We start from the raw sequence: 19683 nt of genomic DNA, 5'->3' as shown, positions 1-19683 counted from the left end.
ATGGAGCTGGATATGGCATCAACATGAGTCAGTTTGAGATGCATTTTTGGTCCCACGTGAATGAACGCTCACGTCATGGGCAACATTTGCAGACACAAGCTAAACTTGCTCTTCGTATTGAGCCTCATGCCCTGGATGATGTGTTCAGGTGCTTTAAGACGTGTAGGAAACTAAGACTTTCTGTGGTGTTGAGAGAAAATTCTTGTACCAGAGTCCTGCGTGTTTGTTTTTTAAGAAGCGTTTTTGGCTAAAATATTCACAAAACCTGATAATCTTCTTTCTCACTGATAGCTACTTCAGAAGCAAAGAATCAGCCTCTCTACCGTGTGTCTCTCAAGGATGGCTTGACTCCTACTCAAAGGAAACTGCGACACGTCCGCATCTTTGCTGACAGGTAAAGGTGTGAATGAGAACCAAAGCTGATGAAAAAGCAAACATGTTTAATCGTGATGCTGTTTAAATACACAACAGAAACCTGTCAGCTGGTCGAAAATAAAACAAAATAAAATCCACGTTTCCATTGGAAATTTATACATCACAACTTACCTGGTGGTACATTTGTATTCACAATGTTCATTATTGCCTGAATAAAAATCAAGTGTCTTTGGCTCAGCCAACGGTCCGTTCACATTTGATCCAGGGGTCCGGTTCGAAGCCTTGTTTTGAAAAAAAAAATAGGTCCAGGTTTTGTCTTGAACTCACAGTGTGGGCAGATGTCTCCTGCTGTCATTATTCTGGAGCAAAAGTCAGTCGGAAATTTCTTGGTTCTCTAGAATTGGATCTAAAGAGAGAAAGGCAATGAGGTAAATGGAAATAGTAAGAGCTTCCTTGTGTGACCTGATATGGCCCCAGTGTTAGACCTACAAGACTTAACAAAAAATGGTGTATTATTTTTACAAACAAAGCCATGTATTAAACTCAAATGTCCTTACAATCTGATTTCAAGTCTAACTGTTTTTCATAACACCAGATGTGAGCTGTCTCTCTTGGTCTTAACCACATTTCCTCCAAAAACAACAACAAATAGATGACTCACTCCTTGTGCCACTGCAAAAAGTCCTACACTTCAAATCAACTACAAAAGCCTAAGGTGAAATCAAAACTGACTTCTTACCTGTCAGCGTGCTGCTGATGTTGGGAGGCGACACTATTAGAACTGCAGTGTCTGATGTAAGGCCAGAAGGTACCACTGGATCTCCTGCCTGAGGGGAACTCAACTCCTGTTGGACAGAAATACAAAGTAGGCTCAAAACAGAGACGACGAAATCCAACCAGCAGAGAAGACATGACATTAGAACAATGACAATAAGGATATTGATTTAAAAAAAACCTTGTCGCTGAGGCCTTCAGCCATTGGCTCCTGTGCCTCTGTAACATTATCAGTATCTTCCAGAAGCCGAGAAACATTAATAACGTCATCTTCTGTCCCTTCTATCAGCTGTGACTGTTTCAGAGCGTCTGAAGACGTCGGCTCCGTGGTGACTGTCTGGATGATGACGCTGTCGCTGGAGCACAGCTGTTCAGCCTGGATGAGATCAGGGAACTGGGTCAAAGTAAAGAAAGGGAGCTTCAACACCTGAGTGAGCTTCTTCTGCACTGACCGACAAACTTTGGAGGATGATGTGTTGTTCTGCTGAGACAGGGGAGGAGCCTGTTGTCAGGGTCACCGTGCTGTTGTTGGATAAGCTGAGCGGAAGGCCTGGACTGGCGGAGAGGCTGAGAGGCATCCCTGGATTTGTAGTTGTTTGGAGGTAGTATGTTCCAGGTGTGCCAGTGGGCTGAAGATGGAAGGACTACACAAAACAAAATAAGAAGGAGCGCAATACGACGAAGAAGCTGCTGTTGAAGGAAGGGCTTACAGGCAGGATCTCCAGGGTCTGCAGAGCTCCTGTGTTCAGTGTTATGGTCTCACTGTCGCTGGTTGTTGAGGACGTATCAGAAGCTGATCCAAAAAAAAAATGATGCGCCAATGAGTTCATGTTCTAAACCTCAGAGTTAAGAGGTCTCACCCAGGTGTGTGATCTGCAGGGGGATCTGGACGGGGATCTGCAGAGCGGCGACAGAACTAGCGGTCTGGCTGCTGCTACTGTTGCTCTCCTCTATGCGAGTTACTCTGATCTGGAGTGCAGTGGCAGCAGTGGAAGGGCTTCCTGGTCCACTCGCCGTTTGAGAAGAGGACATGACTTCGTGAAGTGTGTTTAGAAGAACTGGACAGAGAGAAAAAATTTGTTGAAGACACGTCAGGTCTGAGCACATTTAGCACAAGTTCTGTGCTTCCTTACAATTGAAGGGGATGTCCTTGTGGTTCGGCACTTGTCTCTTGATGCTCCACCACTTGGATCGCAACCACTGAGGCGACCGGACGCTTCTCCACCCGCCAGCTAGTTCTTCCCATTTTATGTCATTCTCCTCCTCAACCTTCATGTCCAAAATCCTGAAACAAACAAATATGACACACAGTATTGCAGGTGTTTGGCAGTGATAGTCAGCGATAACACACCTGCTTATGAGAGTCAGGTCGTCCTCCTTGGTCCACTCCGTTCCTCCGCTGTGTTTCCAGTTCAGGTAGTTCAACCACTTTGATCGACACTGCTTCTCAGAACGTGTGCGTACTTTTTCAGCCACCAAGGCCCAGGAGACCCCTCCGGTAACAGCAGACCCGGGCGAGACGCCTGCCATCTCGTAGACCACCTCAGCCAGGCGACGCTCCTCCTCCTCACTCCATTTGCCTGAGAAACAGGTCATACACATATAGAGGAACGTTGTCTCTTATTCAAAATTAAATTCACTTTCATTTCACAATTAACGATTATTGGTACTAGATTTTAAAGCATAGACAAAGAAAAATATGAAGCTATCATTGACAAGGTAAACTTTTAAATTGATACAATTCAATTATGTTTACTATAAAACCCTTAAATGCCTGTGAAAATAAACGAAAGTCAGATGTGAGAATTCCATATACTTTTGAATCCACATTGTAATGTCAAGGCAACACATCTAGCCTCCACATTGAAGTTAATCGGCAAAAAGACACTAAGTATATCGTCGACATACCAGTGTTGCACGTGTCCTTCATCAGACGACAGCGATCTTTAACGGAAGAAGCGCTGCGACCGAGAGAAGCACCGATGGTCGCCCAGTCATTCCCATGCATCTCTCGGAGCCTAAAACAACAATACAAGAGAGATGAAAAGATGCAAACCTTATTATAAAACTGAGACTTAGGAAGACTTAACTTACGTCTTCAACTTGTCTACTTCATCTGGAGTGTACCTGTGTGAAGTACAGAGCGTTATTGAAAGTGAACGGCAAGATCATTTGATGGAGCAAGACTCCCACACTCACTTGCCAACGTGGTTACGGTTGTCGTACATACGAAGAACTCGTCTGTACACGGCAAAGAGGGGCCGGTTCAATCCCCAGGCCACGGAGCGATAGAAGTCCTTCCTCTCCTCTTTGGACATCTCAAAGATGATCTCAGCGGGATCATCAATGCCTCGGCCCTGACAGATCATGAGTTACTTCATTGATTTGAAATGGATAATAAAATCAGAGACGTTTAAAATGCTTGGTGTCAGTGGAACAGCTTTTATCCTTGGCACAAAGGAGGCAATATTTTGCAAGTGATGACATTTTTACAAACCTTTACATACTTGTCGATGTTACTCATGAGAATGTTAATCTCCTCTTTGGACCACATCCCTTGCTTCCACTTGTGACCTGGACATGAATACATACCTTAAATAACCACCGACATCAACAATCTACTGATTTGACAACACACTTGGAAATCCTGGCACCTTTGTTAGTCAGTGTGTCTTTGTCTTCTTTGGTGGTGAACCATGCCTGGCTGACTGGCGACACTTCTGACTTCTCACCTTCCTCCTGAAGGATCTAATGAAGACATAATAATTAAAACGCTGCTGAATAAGCATTCCTGAAATGATTGAATCTGCAAACAAACATTCTTTTACTAGCCTCGTGTCCTTAGATAAACACAGAAGGACCTTCACTCACCTGAATTTGAGCTACACCTTCTTCTGAGAGATCTCCATCAGCCGTGGCCGTCATTGTCAGCTCAAAGCTTTCGTTGCTGTCAGCCACTGAAGAGAATCACATATTTAGAATCGGAATTAAGTGATACGCACTTTACACTGTTTCACAAAAAGAGCAAATATAACCAATGGCGATATTTAGATCTAAAACATGTCCTACTTGGTAAAGTGACAACTGAGAAGCTCTGTGTTTCTGAGGCATCTTGTTCCTCTGTGGAGAGTCGCAGTTTCTTCTGTAGTGGCTCTGAGTCATCGTCTATGTAAAACAAAAATAACTCACTGGCCGTTTATAGTGGAGAGGCATAAAGAAATGTGGACAGCAGACATGGACGCACCAGTTGTAGGGCAGTGTAGAAGGATTCTTTCATCGCCATCTTGGCTAAGAGTGACAGCGTTGGCTGTTTCTAGCTCCGCAGCCTCCTCATCCTCAGCAGCTGAGCTCATCACGTGCCTTATAAAACAGAGCTGGGTCAAATATGGACGACAGAATGCAAGGATTCTTGCGTTCAGCATGTTGTTGGAGGAACTGAAGCATCGATGACTTTATAACTTTACGTTTATCACTAATAACTTTACTTCAAGACGTTGCTTGTAAACATGTTATGTCAGTGGTTACCTTTAATGATGTACATTAATTTACACATAAAAAATACATACACACACATGTGTGTACATTGTCTGGATAGCAAACTGTTAAATTAAGTGAAATTAAATTAAAACGATTAATTGCAATTAAAATATTTTAACGCGTTTTTGTTGTAATTAATAGTAATTAACTAAAGTCATATATACAGACATAATATGCATTATTACAATCAATTACAAGAACAAAAATATTTAATATTATAAAATTGAAATTCTTATACAAATATATGGTTTAAATAAGGTGATATAAAAACTTGAATATAGCCACCATTGTGATTTATTGTGCTATAACTGATGCAAAATAAACAATATTTTGGTGTTTAAATGTATGTATGGGTCCATCATTTCATTCAGTAATATACCATATTCATTCAAATTGAAAAATGTGGCTTCTTGTGGCAAACATTCTTATACCATGAAACTGTGAATGACGTAAATTGATCACATTAAGTAGAATATTTTTTAATCAAACACCTACCCCTATATATATATATATATATATATATATATATATATATATATATACAGCCAGCACCATTTAAAATGTGCTGCAGTCCTCCATTGTTTTGTGCTTGAACTGCTGGAAACTCTCAGCTTCAGTTTTCTTTCTTTTTACTACGTCGATTAGGGTGATTCAGTCGTAAACAACAATCACACTAAAAAAACAAAAAATGTCTCATAACGAAATGATCACATGGCAGATGGTTTTATTCGAGATTAAAGAGTAGCAACAGTTATAACGACTAGAAGAGGTTTAGGTGGGCACAAAGCAGTTACAGGTCCATAAAGGTTAAACAACTACCATGGAGCCATGGTTCAAAGGTACGAACACGGTGACAGCTACTGCAGGTTCATTCAAAGTCAACGTAGAGTGCTAACCATTAGCACTCAGCGAGCTAGCCACTTAAATGAAAGACATCTCGGCGCCATGTTAGTCCACAAGACAAGCTTGTGGCGTATCTCCGCTTGAGCGGATATCTGACATGCATCTCTTTGTTGTAGTTGGATTTTCTACCCCGTGGACCTTCTGTGCGCACCCACGTCTTTCACGGCCAAACAGACAGCGATATAAACTGATGATTTGACTACTTACTTCCTGTTTTTGGTCCGGGGACTTGCGAGTTACCAGGATGAAGACAAGTGCCAGGATGGAGGACTGGCCCTCTGCGGGGCGACGGGTTGCCATACTGGCAGAAACCGCGCACTTCATAAATAATGAAGAACAATTTTACAAGCCAGTTAATGTCGCTATAATTCAGCAGTACAATACCAATTATTTATTCATGTAAATAAAAATGAAAAATAAACAAAAAACAAATCTGAATCAAATCTTACATTACCCTCTTAAAAGAAAGGTCTGGCAACCACTGCGTCCAGGCAACATTGTCTTCCGGAATTTTGACGTTTTCTTCAAATTACCATTACACGAATATTTCATTAAAATTTCTATTAGAAATCAAGGTATAGGTAAATGGCAATATTTCCATTAGTAATAGCCGTATCACTAGTACAGAAATAGCATGGCTAGATCAATTAGAAATAGGTCCACTGTTGTTTCTGTCGGACCCTAATGACAGACGCACCAAGCCTCCGACTCACAAAAATACAAACACATTTTTGCGCCGTCGTCTGGAATCAAGTGAAAACATGGGGGATCAACAGCCTGTAAGAGTGTGAGTTTAACACAGATATACCGAGATTCTGTTGTGTTAAGTTTTGTTTCGTCTTGCGCAGGTGAGTTATGAAATATTGTACCGTTCACTTACAATTCCTGAATTCACGTTTGATTCGTTGTGCGTCATCATCGTCCAACCAAGTCGGAACCGACTCAATTTAATAATTGTCTTTTCATTATCTTTCAGTGTAGTCGACTCGTCAAAAGTCGTTCAAAAGCCGCATGTGTCCAACCGGTCGTCCGTGTGTCATTAAATAGATGTATGTCAGTAGTATGTCATGTAAATGACCGAGTGACGAAATGAAGTTAGATCTGTGTAGGTTGCGCGCATTAAACAATGCTCATGAAATCGAAAAAGAAACTTTAAGAGCCAGGTCTTTAAGAGCCAGGAAAGAAAGGTCGCGCCATTTAGTCGAGGTGGCATCACGTGTGCGGTTAAGGAAAACGAAAAAGAAACCTGTGCTTATGCCTGCTCACTATTTGCTGCAGGTTGGTGTGTGGCGATGTTGAAGGCAGATTCAATACCGTTTTTAACAGAGTACAGACCATCCAGAAGAAAACCGGACAGTTTGACGTAAGCTTGAATCTGCTTGTATTGAATATGTACCTGTGTTATCCAAACTGCTGCAGAAAGCCTGTAGCAGTAAACAATAATACAGCATGTAATTGCAGCTGCTGCTTTGTGTTGGAGAGTTTTTCGGATCAACGCCAGAGTCCGAGGCAGAGTGGCAGCTGTACAAAAGTGGAGAAAAGAAAGGTAACAGTTTTATGAGCACCAAAATGTGTGATTTGAAGTGTTAAAGACCTGCAAAATCTCTCCTCTGTGTCCACAGCTCCCATCCACACATACATCCTTGGAGCTGCCAATCAGGAGACGCTGAAGAACTTCTCAGGCTCTGATGGCTGTGAGCTGTGTGAAAACATCACCTATCTGGGTGAGAGGACAAACCTTTTTCTCTCTGATTGAATTACAGTGGTACCTCGGTTCTCGACCACAATCCGTTCCAGAAGCGATTTGTTCGAAATCTGAATCGATTTTTCCCATTACAATTAATGGAAGAAGAAATAATGTGTTCCAAGCCTTAAAATAGGCTTTTGTAGGAGTGAATGTAGAGTGTCTGCTGCAGGTGCGCTGTTCCTCTATGTGTGTGGCCGCTGCATGTGGGAGGGGTTGCCGAGTGAGTGACGTCTCTCCAGAAGTGAAGAGGTGCCCGGTGCGTGTCCAGCTCTGAATGTGCGCTTCTGTGCAGTTTGGCTGTGACAAAGTCATAAACCAAGTAACGCTCTGTCCCAGACTCGCCTCATCCCTGTCCCAGCTCCAGCCCACAACAGGACATCAAACGGAGGTGTGGAGAGCTAGCACCTCCCCTGTGACACTCTACCACGGTCCAGTGCGGAGACAGGAAAGGTTTTACACCTCAATATGAAGAAAACACAGTCAGTAAATGTAGCTTACGGGATACGTCTGCATACAGAGGCTGCGTTATACACAATAACAAAGCGTGTCATGGGTCAGCTGATAGGTCCGCGCACGTTATGTTTTTTCAGGCTTTTTCCAGGGGCGTTCAAGTTCTGGATTTTCATTCGAAATCCGAAGCAAAACAATCTCGAAATCTTTGTTCGAACTCCGATTTGTTCGAAGTCCGGGACGTTCGAAAACCGAGGTACCACTCTATTTGGTTGTGCTAAATATTTCTCACTGTGCCGCTCAGGGCGGCGTGGTGTGTTCACCGGAGCCTCAGGCTTGCAGATTGCCTATGTTAGCGGCCAGGAGGCCCAGCAGGAACCAGCACCGGCTCACTGCTTCACTCCAAAAGATCTGTCCGAACTGGTGGCCCCGCTGACCAGCAGCTCTAGGTTTCGTGGGGTGGACATCCTGCTGACATCCCAGTGGCCCAAGGGAGTGTGGAATTATGGGAACACACCGGTAAGAAAGAGGAATACTGTGTTAAGTCTGGTGCTTTCACCAGAAACGTGTCTTCCAGCTATGTGGTTTACACTTATTGACCCATTGACTCATTCTCTGAATGTTCATAGTTCCTCCTCTCAACTTTCAATACACCAGATTTTTCCAGTCTTCAAATAAGTGGCTGTTATCAAATTTAAAAGTTCCAATTTTTTTCCTGCTTAAAGTAAAGAGTTGTGCAATGTGGGCAGTGAAGTCAACATGGTGTTATACATGGCTATGTACCATTTATATATAAGTCATGTGACTGCGTTGCCAATGAAACACACTCTGAATTATCGAGTTGTTGGTGTTGGAATCCTCTGGGTGTTATAATCGTGTGTAATTGTGATGCTCATGTCATTTACAGGAAGTAAACACAAAGGCCTGCGGAAGCTCCTCAGTGGCACACCTTGCCGAGAAACTCAAGCCGCGATACCACTTTGCTGCACTAGAGGGCGTCCATTACGAGAGAATGCCTTATAGGTGAGTAAAATGAAGCAATATTCCTAATCTGGGATCATAAATTATTTCACTTTGTCCTAAACTTCTTGGTTTTGATTTATTCAGACGCTGAAATGAAATACTTGAGTAATTGCTCCAGTAAAACTAACTTGAAATATTGAGGCCATATATGCGTATTCATAAATAATCCTTGTTATGAAACCTGTTTTCGTTTCACAGAAACCATTTGGTTCTGCAGGAGAACGCTCAGCACGTCAGCCGCTTCATCGCCTTGGCAACTGTCAATAACCCTGCAAAGAAAAAGGTGATTATCTCGCTGTCCATTGGTTAATGATTAAACGATGAACTGTGTCAATATATGAGCAAATGAATCGATTGTTTTGTTTTTGTATGTGTGCGCAGTATTTGTACGCCTTCAATATAATTCCCATGAAAATAATGGATCCCTCGGAACTGGTGAAACAGCCGCAGGATGTGACGGAGAACCCTTATAGATGTCCGGGGAAAGACAAAAGCGAAACACTCAAGTCCAGTTTTAAGGCTTTGGAGGAAGAGGTAGGTGATGGCACACCACCAATGCCAGAATCCCACTTTATTTGTAAAATTCACACGTCCTGTTCACGCAGGAGGCACCGAGTCAGTTCTTCTTTGACCTGAACAAGAGCGGAGGTGGTGATCGGGGTCGAGGCAGGAAGAGACCGTCAGATGGAGACAGAAGAGGACAGCAGGATGGACATAAACAACCACGCCGCCACCGTGAGTCTGAGATACGCTGCTGTCTTTAGCAAATACCCTTTGTCTAATTTGAACACAGCATGGCACATTTCTATACTTTTTTTGTGTGTTTCGTCTTGTGAGCAGCTCAGCCGACAGGTCCCTGCTGGTTCTGTCTAGCAAGTCCTCAGGTGGAGAAACATCTGGTCTTTAGCATCGGGACACATGTGAGTGCTCTAATCATATTTTATCTTTATTTTTTTATCATGCTGAAACCATTAAGATTTACGTTTGACTCAACATTTTTCTGATTCGTTCTTCCTTTACTAAATACAGACATAAATTGTGGGTTCATTAGCAATTTAAAGCTTTCCTTTTGTCATTATATGTTGATACTGAACATGGTGTTGCAGGACAAACCAAACCTGTCAGTGTGAAATGAGGCCAGACTTGCTTCATGATGATGTATCAACATTGTAGATCATCGTAGTACTTCAAAATGACGCAGTATTATTAGCACGATTCAGGATTTATCCCCCAATGACTGTGCTTATGTGAGAAGAACTGTCTTCACAGTGCTACTTGGCCATGGCCAAAGGCGGCCTGGTGTCCAGACACATTCTCGTCCTCCCCATCGGCCACTACCAGTCCGTGGTGGACCTGAGTTCTGAGGTGGTGGAAGAGATGCAGAAGTATAAGGCAGCCTTGAAGAACTTCTACAAGAGCAGAGGGGAGCGCTGCGTGATGTTTGAGAGGAACTACAGGAGTCAGCATCTGCAGCTGCAGGTACTAATGGCAGTAGTTACTCTAGATTGTCAGACCACAGACAAATGTAAATGACTAGTCGGTTTAATAGGTTTGCCAGATACAGTAGATGTTTCAATGAGGATGTTCCCCTCCTCAGGTGGTCCCCGTTCCTCTGGACCGCTGCACCACTGAAGACATCAAGGAGGCGTTTATGGTCCAGGCTCAGGAGCAGCAGATGGAGCTGATGGAGATTCCTGAACACACAGACCTGAAGCAGGTGAGCTGCGGCCACATGCGTCACTCAGCTGAACGCTGAACTGAAGACTTGTCTGTGTCCAGATTGCTCCTCCTGGGACCCCATACTTCTATGTAGAGTTGGATTCTGGAGAGAAACTCTACTATCGGATCCAGAGGCATTTCCCACTGCAGTTTGGACGGTGAGAAGTCGTGCCTGACCTCAAATGTGTGTAGTTAAACACCACGAACCCCCAGTTATTGATGCAGCTAAAGAGGTTGTCTGACCATCAGAGTCTGTCTGCTAGTTAAATCACACCAAACTGAAATGAAATGAACCGATTTTTCTTGAATTTTCCTGAAATGAAGAACATATGTTTGCACATTGATGTTGTTCTGAATTACTGTCTGTCGACAATAATTGATTTTTCAAAAAAATAATAACGTTGGTAAAAAAACAACATAATTATCCAGTGAAAATCTCATCATGGCTGAAGATGATATGTGCATCTCTGCGTCTGCGCTCTCTGACAGCTTTTGTAGTTATTTCAGTTTGATGTTTTATTACAGGGAGGTTTTGGCCAGCGAGGCGATACTGAACATCCCGACCCGGGCTGACTGGCGGGAGTGTAAACAGTCCCGAGAAGAGGAAGAGGAGTGCTGCCAAAAGCTGAGAGACGACTTCCAGCCTCACGACTTCACCTGGGACGAATAACGGGCCAAGAACCTTTCCTGTTGAAGGGTTTTGTTTTTTTTTTTAACATCAGCAGGTGTGTGTACAGAAATTATGGAACTTGTTAGGTATTCTGTCAGCATGTCTGGCAGAAACTTCCCAGCAGAACAATTTTTTACAAATATAAATTTCAAGTACTTCAGCCGAGTACATTCTTAGTTATTTTAATTCGATCTTTACTACAACTGGCTTTTTTTTAAATACACGTGGATTTTGTGAACTTGTCTCTTTTGCTCACTTTTATGATTGTACGTAATAAAAATAATTGTTTTAGTATGACGTCTGAGCTATTCTTTGTGGCAAGCGACCAAGCGTTACAGGGCAACAGTGAGACCTGTCCTGATGTATGGCTCTGAGACACGACGCCAGGAATGATCCGTACAGTATTTACAGCCGGCTGATGCCTAAATAATACACTCTCATCACAAACCCAGCAGGACATTTTCCTCTTGTTTCCGCCTTGTGACATAAACGTTGGTATTTGTTATTCTCAGCCAATCGTTGACGTAACTCATAACGCTGTAATCTGGTGTAAAGCGCTTTTTACCTTATGAAATGTACCTCCGCCGTTTTCAACCAATCAGCGAGAAGCTCCGTTGTAGATTGACCAATCGGCGATCTGCCCATTCTTACATTAACCAATCGGAGCTCATGAAGAGCGACGGAGCGAGAGAGCGCCGGGGTTCACCTGTCAGATCAACTCCTGCCGCTGATGGAAGTCTCCACCGGGGGTGCGGCGCGCGCTGACATGGCCCTCAGCGCGCCCGGGACGTCTCTGTCCCGCTGCAACATCAAGCTGGAGTCCTTCCTGAAGCGGAACACGGAGCGAGCCGTGTACGAGCGGATTCGAGCCTACGAACCGTGCGTTGTTGTTTCGGACACGGTGAAGAGAGTCTACATGCACGCGGTGCTCAGTGACGAGCGCGTGTACCTGACGGAGTTCCCGCCACGCACGCTCACACCGGCCGTCAGTTACCGGTGCGTGCGCGACATCCAGCTGGTGAGTTGGTCCAAGTTCCAGTTGATATCGGCAGATTCGACACCAATGTTTAGAAAGATATGTCACTTACTCGTTGCTGCAAGAATTTAACTATTAACTATTAAGAATGTTATTATTAAAGCTGTCTGGCACTCGTTTTACGGGACAAATAAAGGATATCTAATAAAATCTCACAAAAACAGCAATAAAAAAAGATATTCCTCAAATCCGAGAGACTGACTTTGACGATTTCTCACGTTCGTTGTTTCACGTAATATGCCATGTCAATGTTTAAATTCGTATGAACATGTTTTATAAAACGATCTAAAGTCCTACTTATAAACACGTAAGCTCGAATTAATAACTTTTACATCTAAGAACAACGCTGTTATCAGTGTTGTCAATCTTAACGTACTGCAAACATGATACAATGCAGGAAACCTGCAATAAGCCAAACACGACCAGATTACTTCAAAATGATTAATAATTCAATTTTCCTCAGCATGAAATGGTGACTATAAAAATTATTTTCTTTTTTTTTAAATTATTATTTCAAATTATTTTCTTAAATACTTAGTCGTGTACTTAATAAGGCTGAAACTCCATAAAATAAAGAAGCTTAAAACAGTCATCATTCATCCGTCAAACATGCTGCTAACACAGTATTGAATCACATTATTGTGGGCAAACTATGGCATGATTTACTGATGATACTGGTACCGTTCAGCAGCTACATGAACAAGAGGTTGGAAACATGACAGAGCGAGTGTCAAACATTCAAGGTTTGATCACCAAACCGCCACATTACAACACCGTAAGTACTATCAGAGGCTTAAGATGGACACGGTGCCGCATAAGTGCAGCGTAATCATGGTGGTTAAGCTATTAGCTGGTTATGTCAGAGGTCGCAGGTCTAAATGAGTTAATCTTGTCGGCATCACAGCCTTCGCTGCATGGCGTTAGCCTGGTTTGTGATACGGCAGGTTTTTATATAGCAGGGCTAAGTGGCTGCACTGACTCGCCCAGCGCTAATCACTGCCCTTGAGTCGGAGGAGGTGTTGCAACAGGTGCTGGGGTCTCGTAACTAAGACTGCAAGTCAGTGTTCACTTCACATCTAACCACCTAACTTCCTCTTGTGACACTCTTTCTCATGAAACAAATATCATCTGTATATATGTTTATATCCAACATACTGTAGCACCTTAACCAGCTGCCACTGGAAGAAGGGCCCAGCTCTGAGCGACTCGTGCTCTCGGTGTTGGGTGACACTCTACAGCTGACTGTACCTCTGCTTCCTCACCGTCACAGATCAACGACTTCCCAGAATTCCTGAGCGGGAAGCACAGGGAGCGCTGCCAGCACATACGCGTCACATACATCAGGGAGAGGACTCTGGAGAAGAGCTTGCAGCAGAGAGACATCCGAAGAGACGGACTTCCAGCTTTAAGGTCCACAGCCACACATGGAGTGAACGGTAAAGTCAAGAAACAGCACAGTTAAAGTAACAATACCATGACATTGGTCACACTGTTGGCCTCAGTGAAGCTCGCAGCCAAACTCTAACCCCCAATGCTACATCGCTTGTAAGAATTCATAATGATATTTAGAGAAATCCCTGAATGTGACCGCCATTCCACCCATCTAGACTTGAGTTTTTTAAAGGCGTTGTCTACTGCATCTGCATTGCTGTGTTTTTCTTTTTTCCCTACATTCCCAATAAGTAGTGTTTTGTTTTGACACTGTGTCCAACACATCTTCAGACCAAGTCAAGCAACGCATCAGCATCCATGTGCTGCTTGTGGACTGCAGCGTCGCTTTTGTAGCACAGCATAAATAAATGTGTTCTTTCTTCTTCTTTTAAAACAGAAGAAGGTTAGGAGGCAGCCAGGAAGGTTGAGCTCATTTCCATGTGTTATTTCAAAATAAACCATTGAAAATTGTGCTTCAAAAGTAGTATCACTTTTAATGATAGAAATAATCTAAATAATAAGAGGAGTGAAATAGTGGTCAATTTATGGGATTTCTCCTGCTGACTCAAATAAAATTATCTCAGACCAGAGGAAAATGTATTTTGATTGTCAGTAGTGCGAACTAGCAACAAATGCACAGTTTTGGCTGACAGGAAAGAGATGTTCGATTTATGGCCCTTTATCTGAGCTGAAGACTAGAGGCTGAGTGGAGACAGAACTGTATCAGACAGGAGGTGTTCAGGACGGATCATTGTGTGACTAAAAACGACTGAATCAGAAATGAGTAAATCAAAATTAGGGAGTCATGGTGAGGAGAGACAGTCGGTGAAGATGGTTGGAAGAGGAAGACAACTATTGAGGTTCATGGTTTCATGAATAGGGCTGGTGGAGGAGACTGAGTCTGATGGGTACTGCAGAAAGAAGAAAAAGAAAGTTCTTGCACTAAAAACAAGATCAAACCAACAGCAACAGCAGTTGGACAGGATGGGACTTGATTTGGTAGAAGATAAATAATTAATGTAGTGAGCTTTCGTGTTGTTCTACATTCTAATAAAAAATAAACTATATGTGCTAGTATTACAAACTGACCCGTTGCAAGACATTATAATCAAATAAAAATGTAAAAATTGAATGAAATAAGTGTATTTATTTTTACCATGCAAACAATGTCAACAGTTTTGCACCTAAAACAGAGATGCTGAAGACAGCATGCTCCTGCTCTTCAGATTTGTTTACTTGTAACTTCAACCCCCCTCTGTCTTTTTTTCCGCAGGATATCCTGCACCGAGGTAAGTGACCTAAGCACCACCAACACACACACACATGCATGCACACACACTCACCTGGAGTTTGTCAGGTGACATCCTTGTATGTAAAGAGACACTTGCTGACTGCTTTAACTTTCAACTTTACAAAAGACACAGCACAGCACTTGAGTGTTAAACTGAACGAATCCTCGTAAAATGCTGCCAAATGTATTATTTAGTCAACAAATTGCCATTTATCTGCTATTATCTGCTAAATATATATTTACCATGTCAATATGTGAAATTATATATATACATTTTTGTCATCTATTTCATCTAAAATCTTCATAACCTACTATCATTTATCTTTCTATAAAAACTTGGCAGATTTATTTAGAGATATATTTATATCATTTAGATATTTAATGTAATTAAAATGTCATTTGTGCATATTTTATGTTTTTGATCACTTCATTTTATTTTTTAATTTTCTCTCTTCTCTATGCGGGTTATTTCTTCTTCGTATCACAGTTTATTTTGATTGTAAATTCATTCATCTGGCTCTGGAATCTCACCACTGTTGTGGCATTGACGCAAACATCACATGAGGTTGTCATGGAAACAGACAAACTGCTGGGCTGTAAAGTCTTTACAGCTGTTTTTTGTTCTGCTGCCAAAGAAGACGCATTTTAGGAGCCCACAAAGTACATACCTGCATTTACAGCAACGGCCACCAAAACAGTCAAGGTATCTCAGTCAGCTCAGTGGAGAGTTGGTCTGCTTGTCTCCAGTGTCTCATGACTTATTTACTACAGAGGCAAGTTTCACCTCCTGCTGCATCTTGTTTTCTAAATCTAAACCAAGGAGCCTGATTGATAGGACACCAGATTTGACGCCTGAATGACTTCTGAGTGTCCATGTAAAGGGTGTGTGGACCAAGGAACATGATGAAGATGCTGTTGTATTGAGAGAGATTCAATTCCTGCTTCATAGCCTCATAATTTTTTGTCTGTTGATGCAAAGCATGACGTCTGTTAGCTCCTCTGGGTGTTAACCAAAACAGTTGGTCTGTGTCTGGACGTAAAGTTGCTGCCTGGAGACGACAGTGACGCTCCCACGGAGCTGCTGTGAGACAGGAAGTCTGTCAGAATTGTCACATCTGTGGCTCCCCAGAGGCCCTTCATCTAACTGCTGACTCTGTTACGCAACACAATGAAACCTTAAAAAAGTTATTCAGACAATACTTATTCAGCAGCTGATGATTCCAACTGCTTCATCAGGAGCTTGCTCGATGGCTCCACGGATGAGGTCCAGATGTTGAAGACCAAGCGCTCAGCTTCTTGCCCAAACCCGGAAACCCTGGGACTGCCCAAGGTGCCTCATCCTCCAAGCTACCCTCGCTCTGCTACACCCTCCGTCTTCTCCTCCAGTGCCCCTTCATCGCCCCCAGACCTCAGGATGAACTTCTCCGATCCCAACCAGGTACTCAACACTAGGATTATGAAGAACGTCATCACCTGACACATTACCAAAGATGTGAGATGAAGTTTATCATGCTATCTAACATAGCTCATAAGCAATGTCGCAAAGTGCAGTGCACACAATACCTCCACTTTGCCGTAATTTAGCCGCATCCAACTTTAGTTTCTTAGGCACATAGCAATACAATTTGTTCTTCATACTAGCTCTTCATGGATGGACTAAATAAGCCGAGTCAGCACTTGACCGGATGAAAAGCATCTGCCTGAAGGTCAATGTGATGTTTTTGCTTCAGCGGAGAGTCGGGTCGGTCCTGACCCGCCTGTTGAGACGGGATCGAGTGAGCAGCGGTGAGGAGAAGGAGGCGGAGCTCCATCTTTACACTGTCTCACCCAGGTCCAGACTCTATCTCCACCTGCAGAGCGCCTGGAACAGTTACATCATTGTGAGAGTTCTTTGTTCGATCAAACATAAACATTGTAATTGACTCTCTGTTTGTGCGCAGAGATCCACTTTGATTTTAGACCCTTTGTACCGACAGAGGTGCCGCCCGCTAACTCACTCTACTCTTGCAGGGATCAGGTATGAGACGTGACTTTTGATTCGTGACAAAGCGTGAAAGTGATAGATGCTGTCTGTGTGTGTAGTTGGGAGAAGACGACCTGTCTCTTCAACCAGCTGAGCTCCGAGCTGCTGCAGGCGGGAAACAACGTGGAGAGTTTCTATCTGCTGCTGCAGGAGCTCAAGACAGCCGCTCACAGAGACGTCATGCTGAGACGACTGTTCTGGAGGGTGAGATCTTCACAGCCTCTCACGTCCAGACGATGGAAAAACACATTACATGTCTACTGTGGGTCACACAGTGGCACAAATGTATACGTCTAAAGTTGAAAAGTAGTTAAAGCTCAATCGAATGAATTCTCTCACTGTGTTCCAGAGCGGTGAGGTGTGTGTGTTCCTGGTTCAATTCCTGGATGAGTCTCTGCTCAGTTGCCGGAGTGTCAGTGTTTACACAGCAGATCAACTTTTGTAAGTGTCTGCTTGCTTTTATATATATATATATATATATATATATATATATATATATATATATATATATATACATGTATTACATGTATTAATACGATTAATACATGGCAGTTTAATACATTCAAAATCTTCAGGCTAGAAGCCTAAAAAAAAATCACATTATGCAGCTGTTCGCTCCTAACAGGAGCACTTCCACCCTGATGTTTGTGAGGCCACTAAATCTGATGCTTTGTTTGTGATTGAATCACATTTGTGCATGGATTATTTTCGATCCTGAAAGGAAATGTATCCTAAATGTTTGCTGTGACATCTTCATCAGACTCGGAACTCTGATTGTGCAGACGCTCGCCGTCATGTTCAGAGACACAGACTTTGAACCGGCGCGACTCAACCTTCTATCTGCAGACAGGTGGGCGCATGTCTGATTTAAAATGTGCAGTTGCAACATCCTACAAGACACTGGCAGTGACAACCAGTCTGTAACAGCAAAGTGATGCACGTGCATTCTCCTGTTGACAGAGGAGCCCTGGCCTCCAGGATGCTGCTGAGCCTCATTTGTGATCCTGAACTGCAGATCAAGAAACAAGCCGACATCACTGACTGCCAAGTGAGTTTCCTGAGGAGTCCCTCAGCTTTGCCTCGTGACCAGCGACAATAATCGACTCCCATATTTGTCTGCTCCATCAGCTGCAGGACTTACTCGCCGAGTACCTGGATGCTTCCTGCTCACTTCTGTTTGAACTGCTGCTGTTAGGAAATGAGGTGAGTGAAGAACGTGCATCTTTCCATGAGCATCTTTCTCACCGCTGGTGCTTATGTTTGGGATACTTGATCTGTCTGGTTCCGTTCACCCATTCCACCCTACCCATTTTGTTTGACATCAACTTGTGCTACAGGCCAGCAAGTGTTCCTCGGTGGAGAACTTCCTGTCTGTGGGCTGGATCCTCAGAGTTCTGCAGCAGGACCCTAATCTGGTGAACCTTCTTTTTAAGCCTCTGAAGCTACCATCTATCTTGTTAAAGACTGTTTGGTGTTTTCACTAGAGTCAGTGATGGTCTCTGTCAGCATAAAGGCCCCTGAAATGCAAGGGATCATTTAAGGTTTGTGTTTCTAAAAATGCCCTGTTGCTCCACAGTTGCCCTACATCAGCTACCAGGCCCAGCAGGTGGTTCTGTGTCTCTCCGAACTGCATGACTCTCCGCTGACTCCACTTCAGTCGGTGCTGCTGTTTCAGCGCTGTCGTCTCCTGCTGGCCTGTCTGCAACACGACACCCAGCTGGCCCAGCATCTTCACCACCACTTCAGAGAGGAGTTCAGGTATGACACGGAGCACAGCGCCCAGATTTCAGTCTCCGAGCGTTAAACAGCTTCTCCCACAGGTTCGCAGTGAAGCCCTCGTGTGTGGAGGAGAAGCTGCCCCCCCACTTTCCAATCAGCCGACCCATGGTTCATCTCGTGGAGCAGATCCTGAACCATATCCTACACCAATGATCTCTTCACCATCTGGAGGTCCAACTGGAAGAGCCTCTTCTAAGAGTTTCTTTCTGGTCTTTGCACTTGATGAAAACCTATTTCATCCTTTTGCCTTTAAATAATAAAGTCATTTTTCATACTGTGCTGAAGTTTTGTTCAACCAAATTCTACTGAACAGTAAAAGGCAGGAGTAAGAACAGGACCTCCACAACAACAGGGATTACCACACCAATGGTTTTAGACTGGACCATACTACTGGGACAGTAACTGTCTAGTTTGAGTTCACAGTGTGTGTCAATGCTGACCAGTTTCACTCGGTTAACCGTGGTAAAAACAGTATTACCATTTCATTAAAAAAAAATCAGGAACCAATATTGTTTTGCATAGTGAAACATTTCAGTGGAAACGTTGAGTTGGAATCCCAAATGCATGTGACATTATTGTTTTCCTGGATCACTGTGCTCCACTGAAGTTGAGTCCATCAAACATGCCATTTGTGTCATTAAATCAAATATATTCTGATGATATAGCAGAAATATCACGTAATAAGAGCGTTCATGTACGCAGCCCTCGTAGTGAAGTTTGCAGCGAAGATTCCACAGCACGGTCGACATGAAATCTTTCAAATATACGATGTTGACACAACGGAAACGTAGCCTCTTTTGATTGGCATTTGAACACACGTGAGCCTGATGAGACGGTGACAGTGTGCTGCGCGCTCCAGCTTTGTGGCGTTTGACACACTGACACGAATTGAAAATAGTTGGATAGTTGGATACGAACCTCCGCT

The 19683-nt window shown here is 43.3% G+C and overlaps 3 protein-coding genes across 6 annotated transcripts; 2 read left to right on the top strand and 1 right to left on the bottom strand.

Annotated features, from left to right (window-relative positions):
* Positions 1-429: 429 nt before the first annotated feature.
* Positions 430-5917, bottom strand: dmtf1 (cyclin D binding myb-like transcription factor 1). 4 transcript variants are annotated; one of them, XM_053863059.1, is made up of 17 exons: positions 5506-5784; positions 4394-4509; positions 4219-4314; positions 4021-4106; positions 3804-3897; positions 3647-3723; positions 3349-3506; positions 3244-3276; positions 3058-3167; positions 2501-2729; positions 2283-2434; positions 2010-2207; positions 1860-1942; positions 1602-1793; positions 1331-1525; positions 1115-1220; positions 430-781 (listed from the first exon to the last, which is right to left on the bottom strand). In XM_053863059.1, the coding sequence occupies exons 1-17, from the start codon at positions 5514-5516 to the stop codon at positions 747-749; spliced, it is 1971 nt and encodes a 656-aa protein (XP_053719034.1). In that variant the 5' UTR covers positions 5517-5784; the 3' UTR covers positions 430-746. The 4 variants fall into 4 exon arrangements, with proteins under 4 accessions (XP_053719034.1, XP_053719037.1, XP_053719038.1 ...); XM_053863062.1 differs by having other exon boundaries at positions 5583-5784; XM_053863063.1 differs by having other exon boundaries at positions 5719-5736.
* Positions 5918-6146: 229 nt separating this feature from the next.
* cwf19l1 (CWF19 like cell cycle control factor 1) lies at positions 6147-11462 on the top strand. The gene is made up of 14 exons (XM_053863064.1): positions 6147-6376; positions 6868-6952; positions 7051-7135; positions 7212-7313; positions 8091-8305; positions 8694-8809; positions 9008-9092; positions 9191-9343; positions 9415-9544; positions 9650-9729; positions 10079-10288; positions 10407-10526; positions 10589-10686; positions 11054-11462. Exons 1-14 carry the CDS (start codon positions 6351-6353, stop codon positions 11196-11198), a joined length of 1650 nt encoding a protein of 549 aa, XP_053719039.1. The 5' UTR covers positions 6147-6350; the 3' UTR covers positions 11199-11462.
* A 473-nt stretch (positions 11463-11935) lies between these two features.
* Positions 11936-18936, top strand: c4h12orf56 (chromosome 4 C12orf56 homolog). Its single transcript, XM_053863428.1, has 14 exons — positions 11936-12216; positions 13505-13670; positions 14939-14954; positions 16193-16394; positions 16687-16836; positions 16897-16973; positions 17039-17183; positions 17329-17420; positions 17740-17829; positions 17940-18027; positions 18108-18182; positions 18317-18394; positions 18556-18737; positions 18800-18936. The coding sequence occupies exons 1-14, from the start codon at positions 11965-11967 to the stop codon at positions 18909-18911; spliced, it is 1725 nt and encodes a 574-aa protein (XP_053719403.1). The 5' UTR covers positions 11936-11964; the 3' UTR covers positions 18912-18936.
* Positions 18937-19683: the final 747 nt, after the last annotated feature.

This window comes from Synchiropus splendidus, chromosome 4 (assembly GCF_027744825.2).
Source record: "Synchiropus splendidus isolate RoL2022-P1 chromosome 4, RoL_Sspl_1.0, whole genome shotgun sequence".
NCBI classification, from domain to species: Eukaryota; Metazoa; Chordata; class Actinopteri; order Syngnathiformes; family Callionymidae; genus Synchiropus; species Synchiropus splendidus.
Note: the sequence above shows the minus strand (reverse complement) of the source record. Positions and strands in the feature narration are given on the sequence as shown.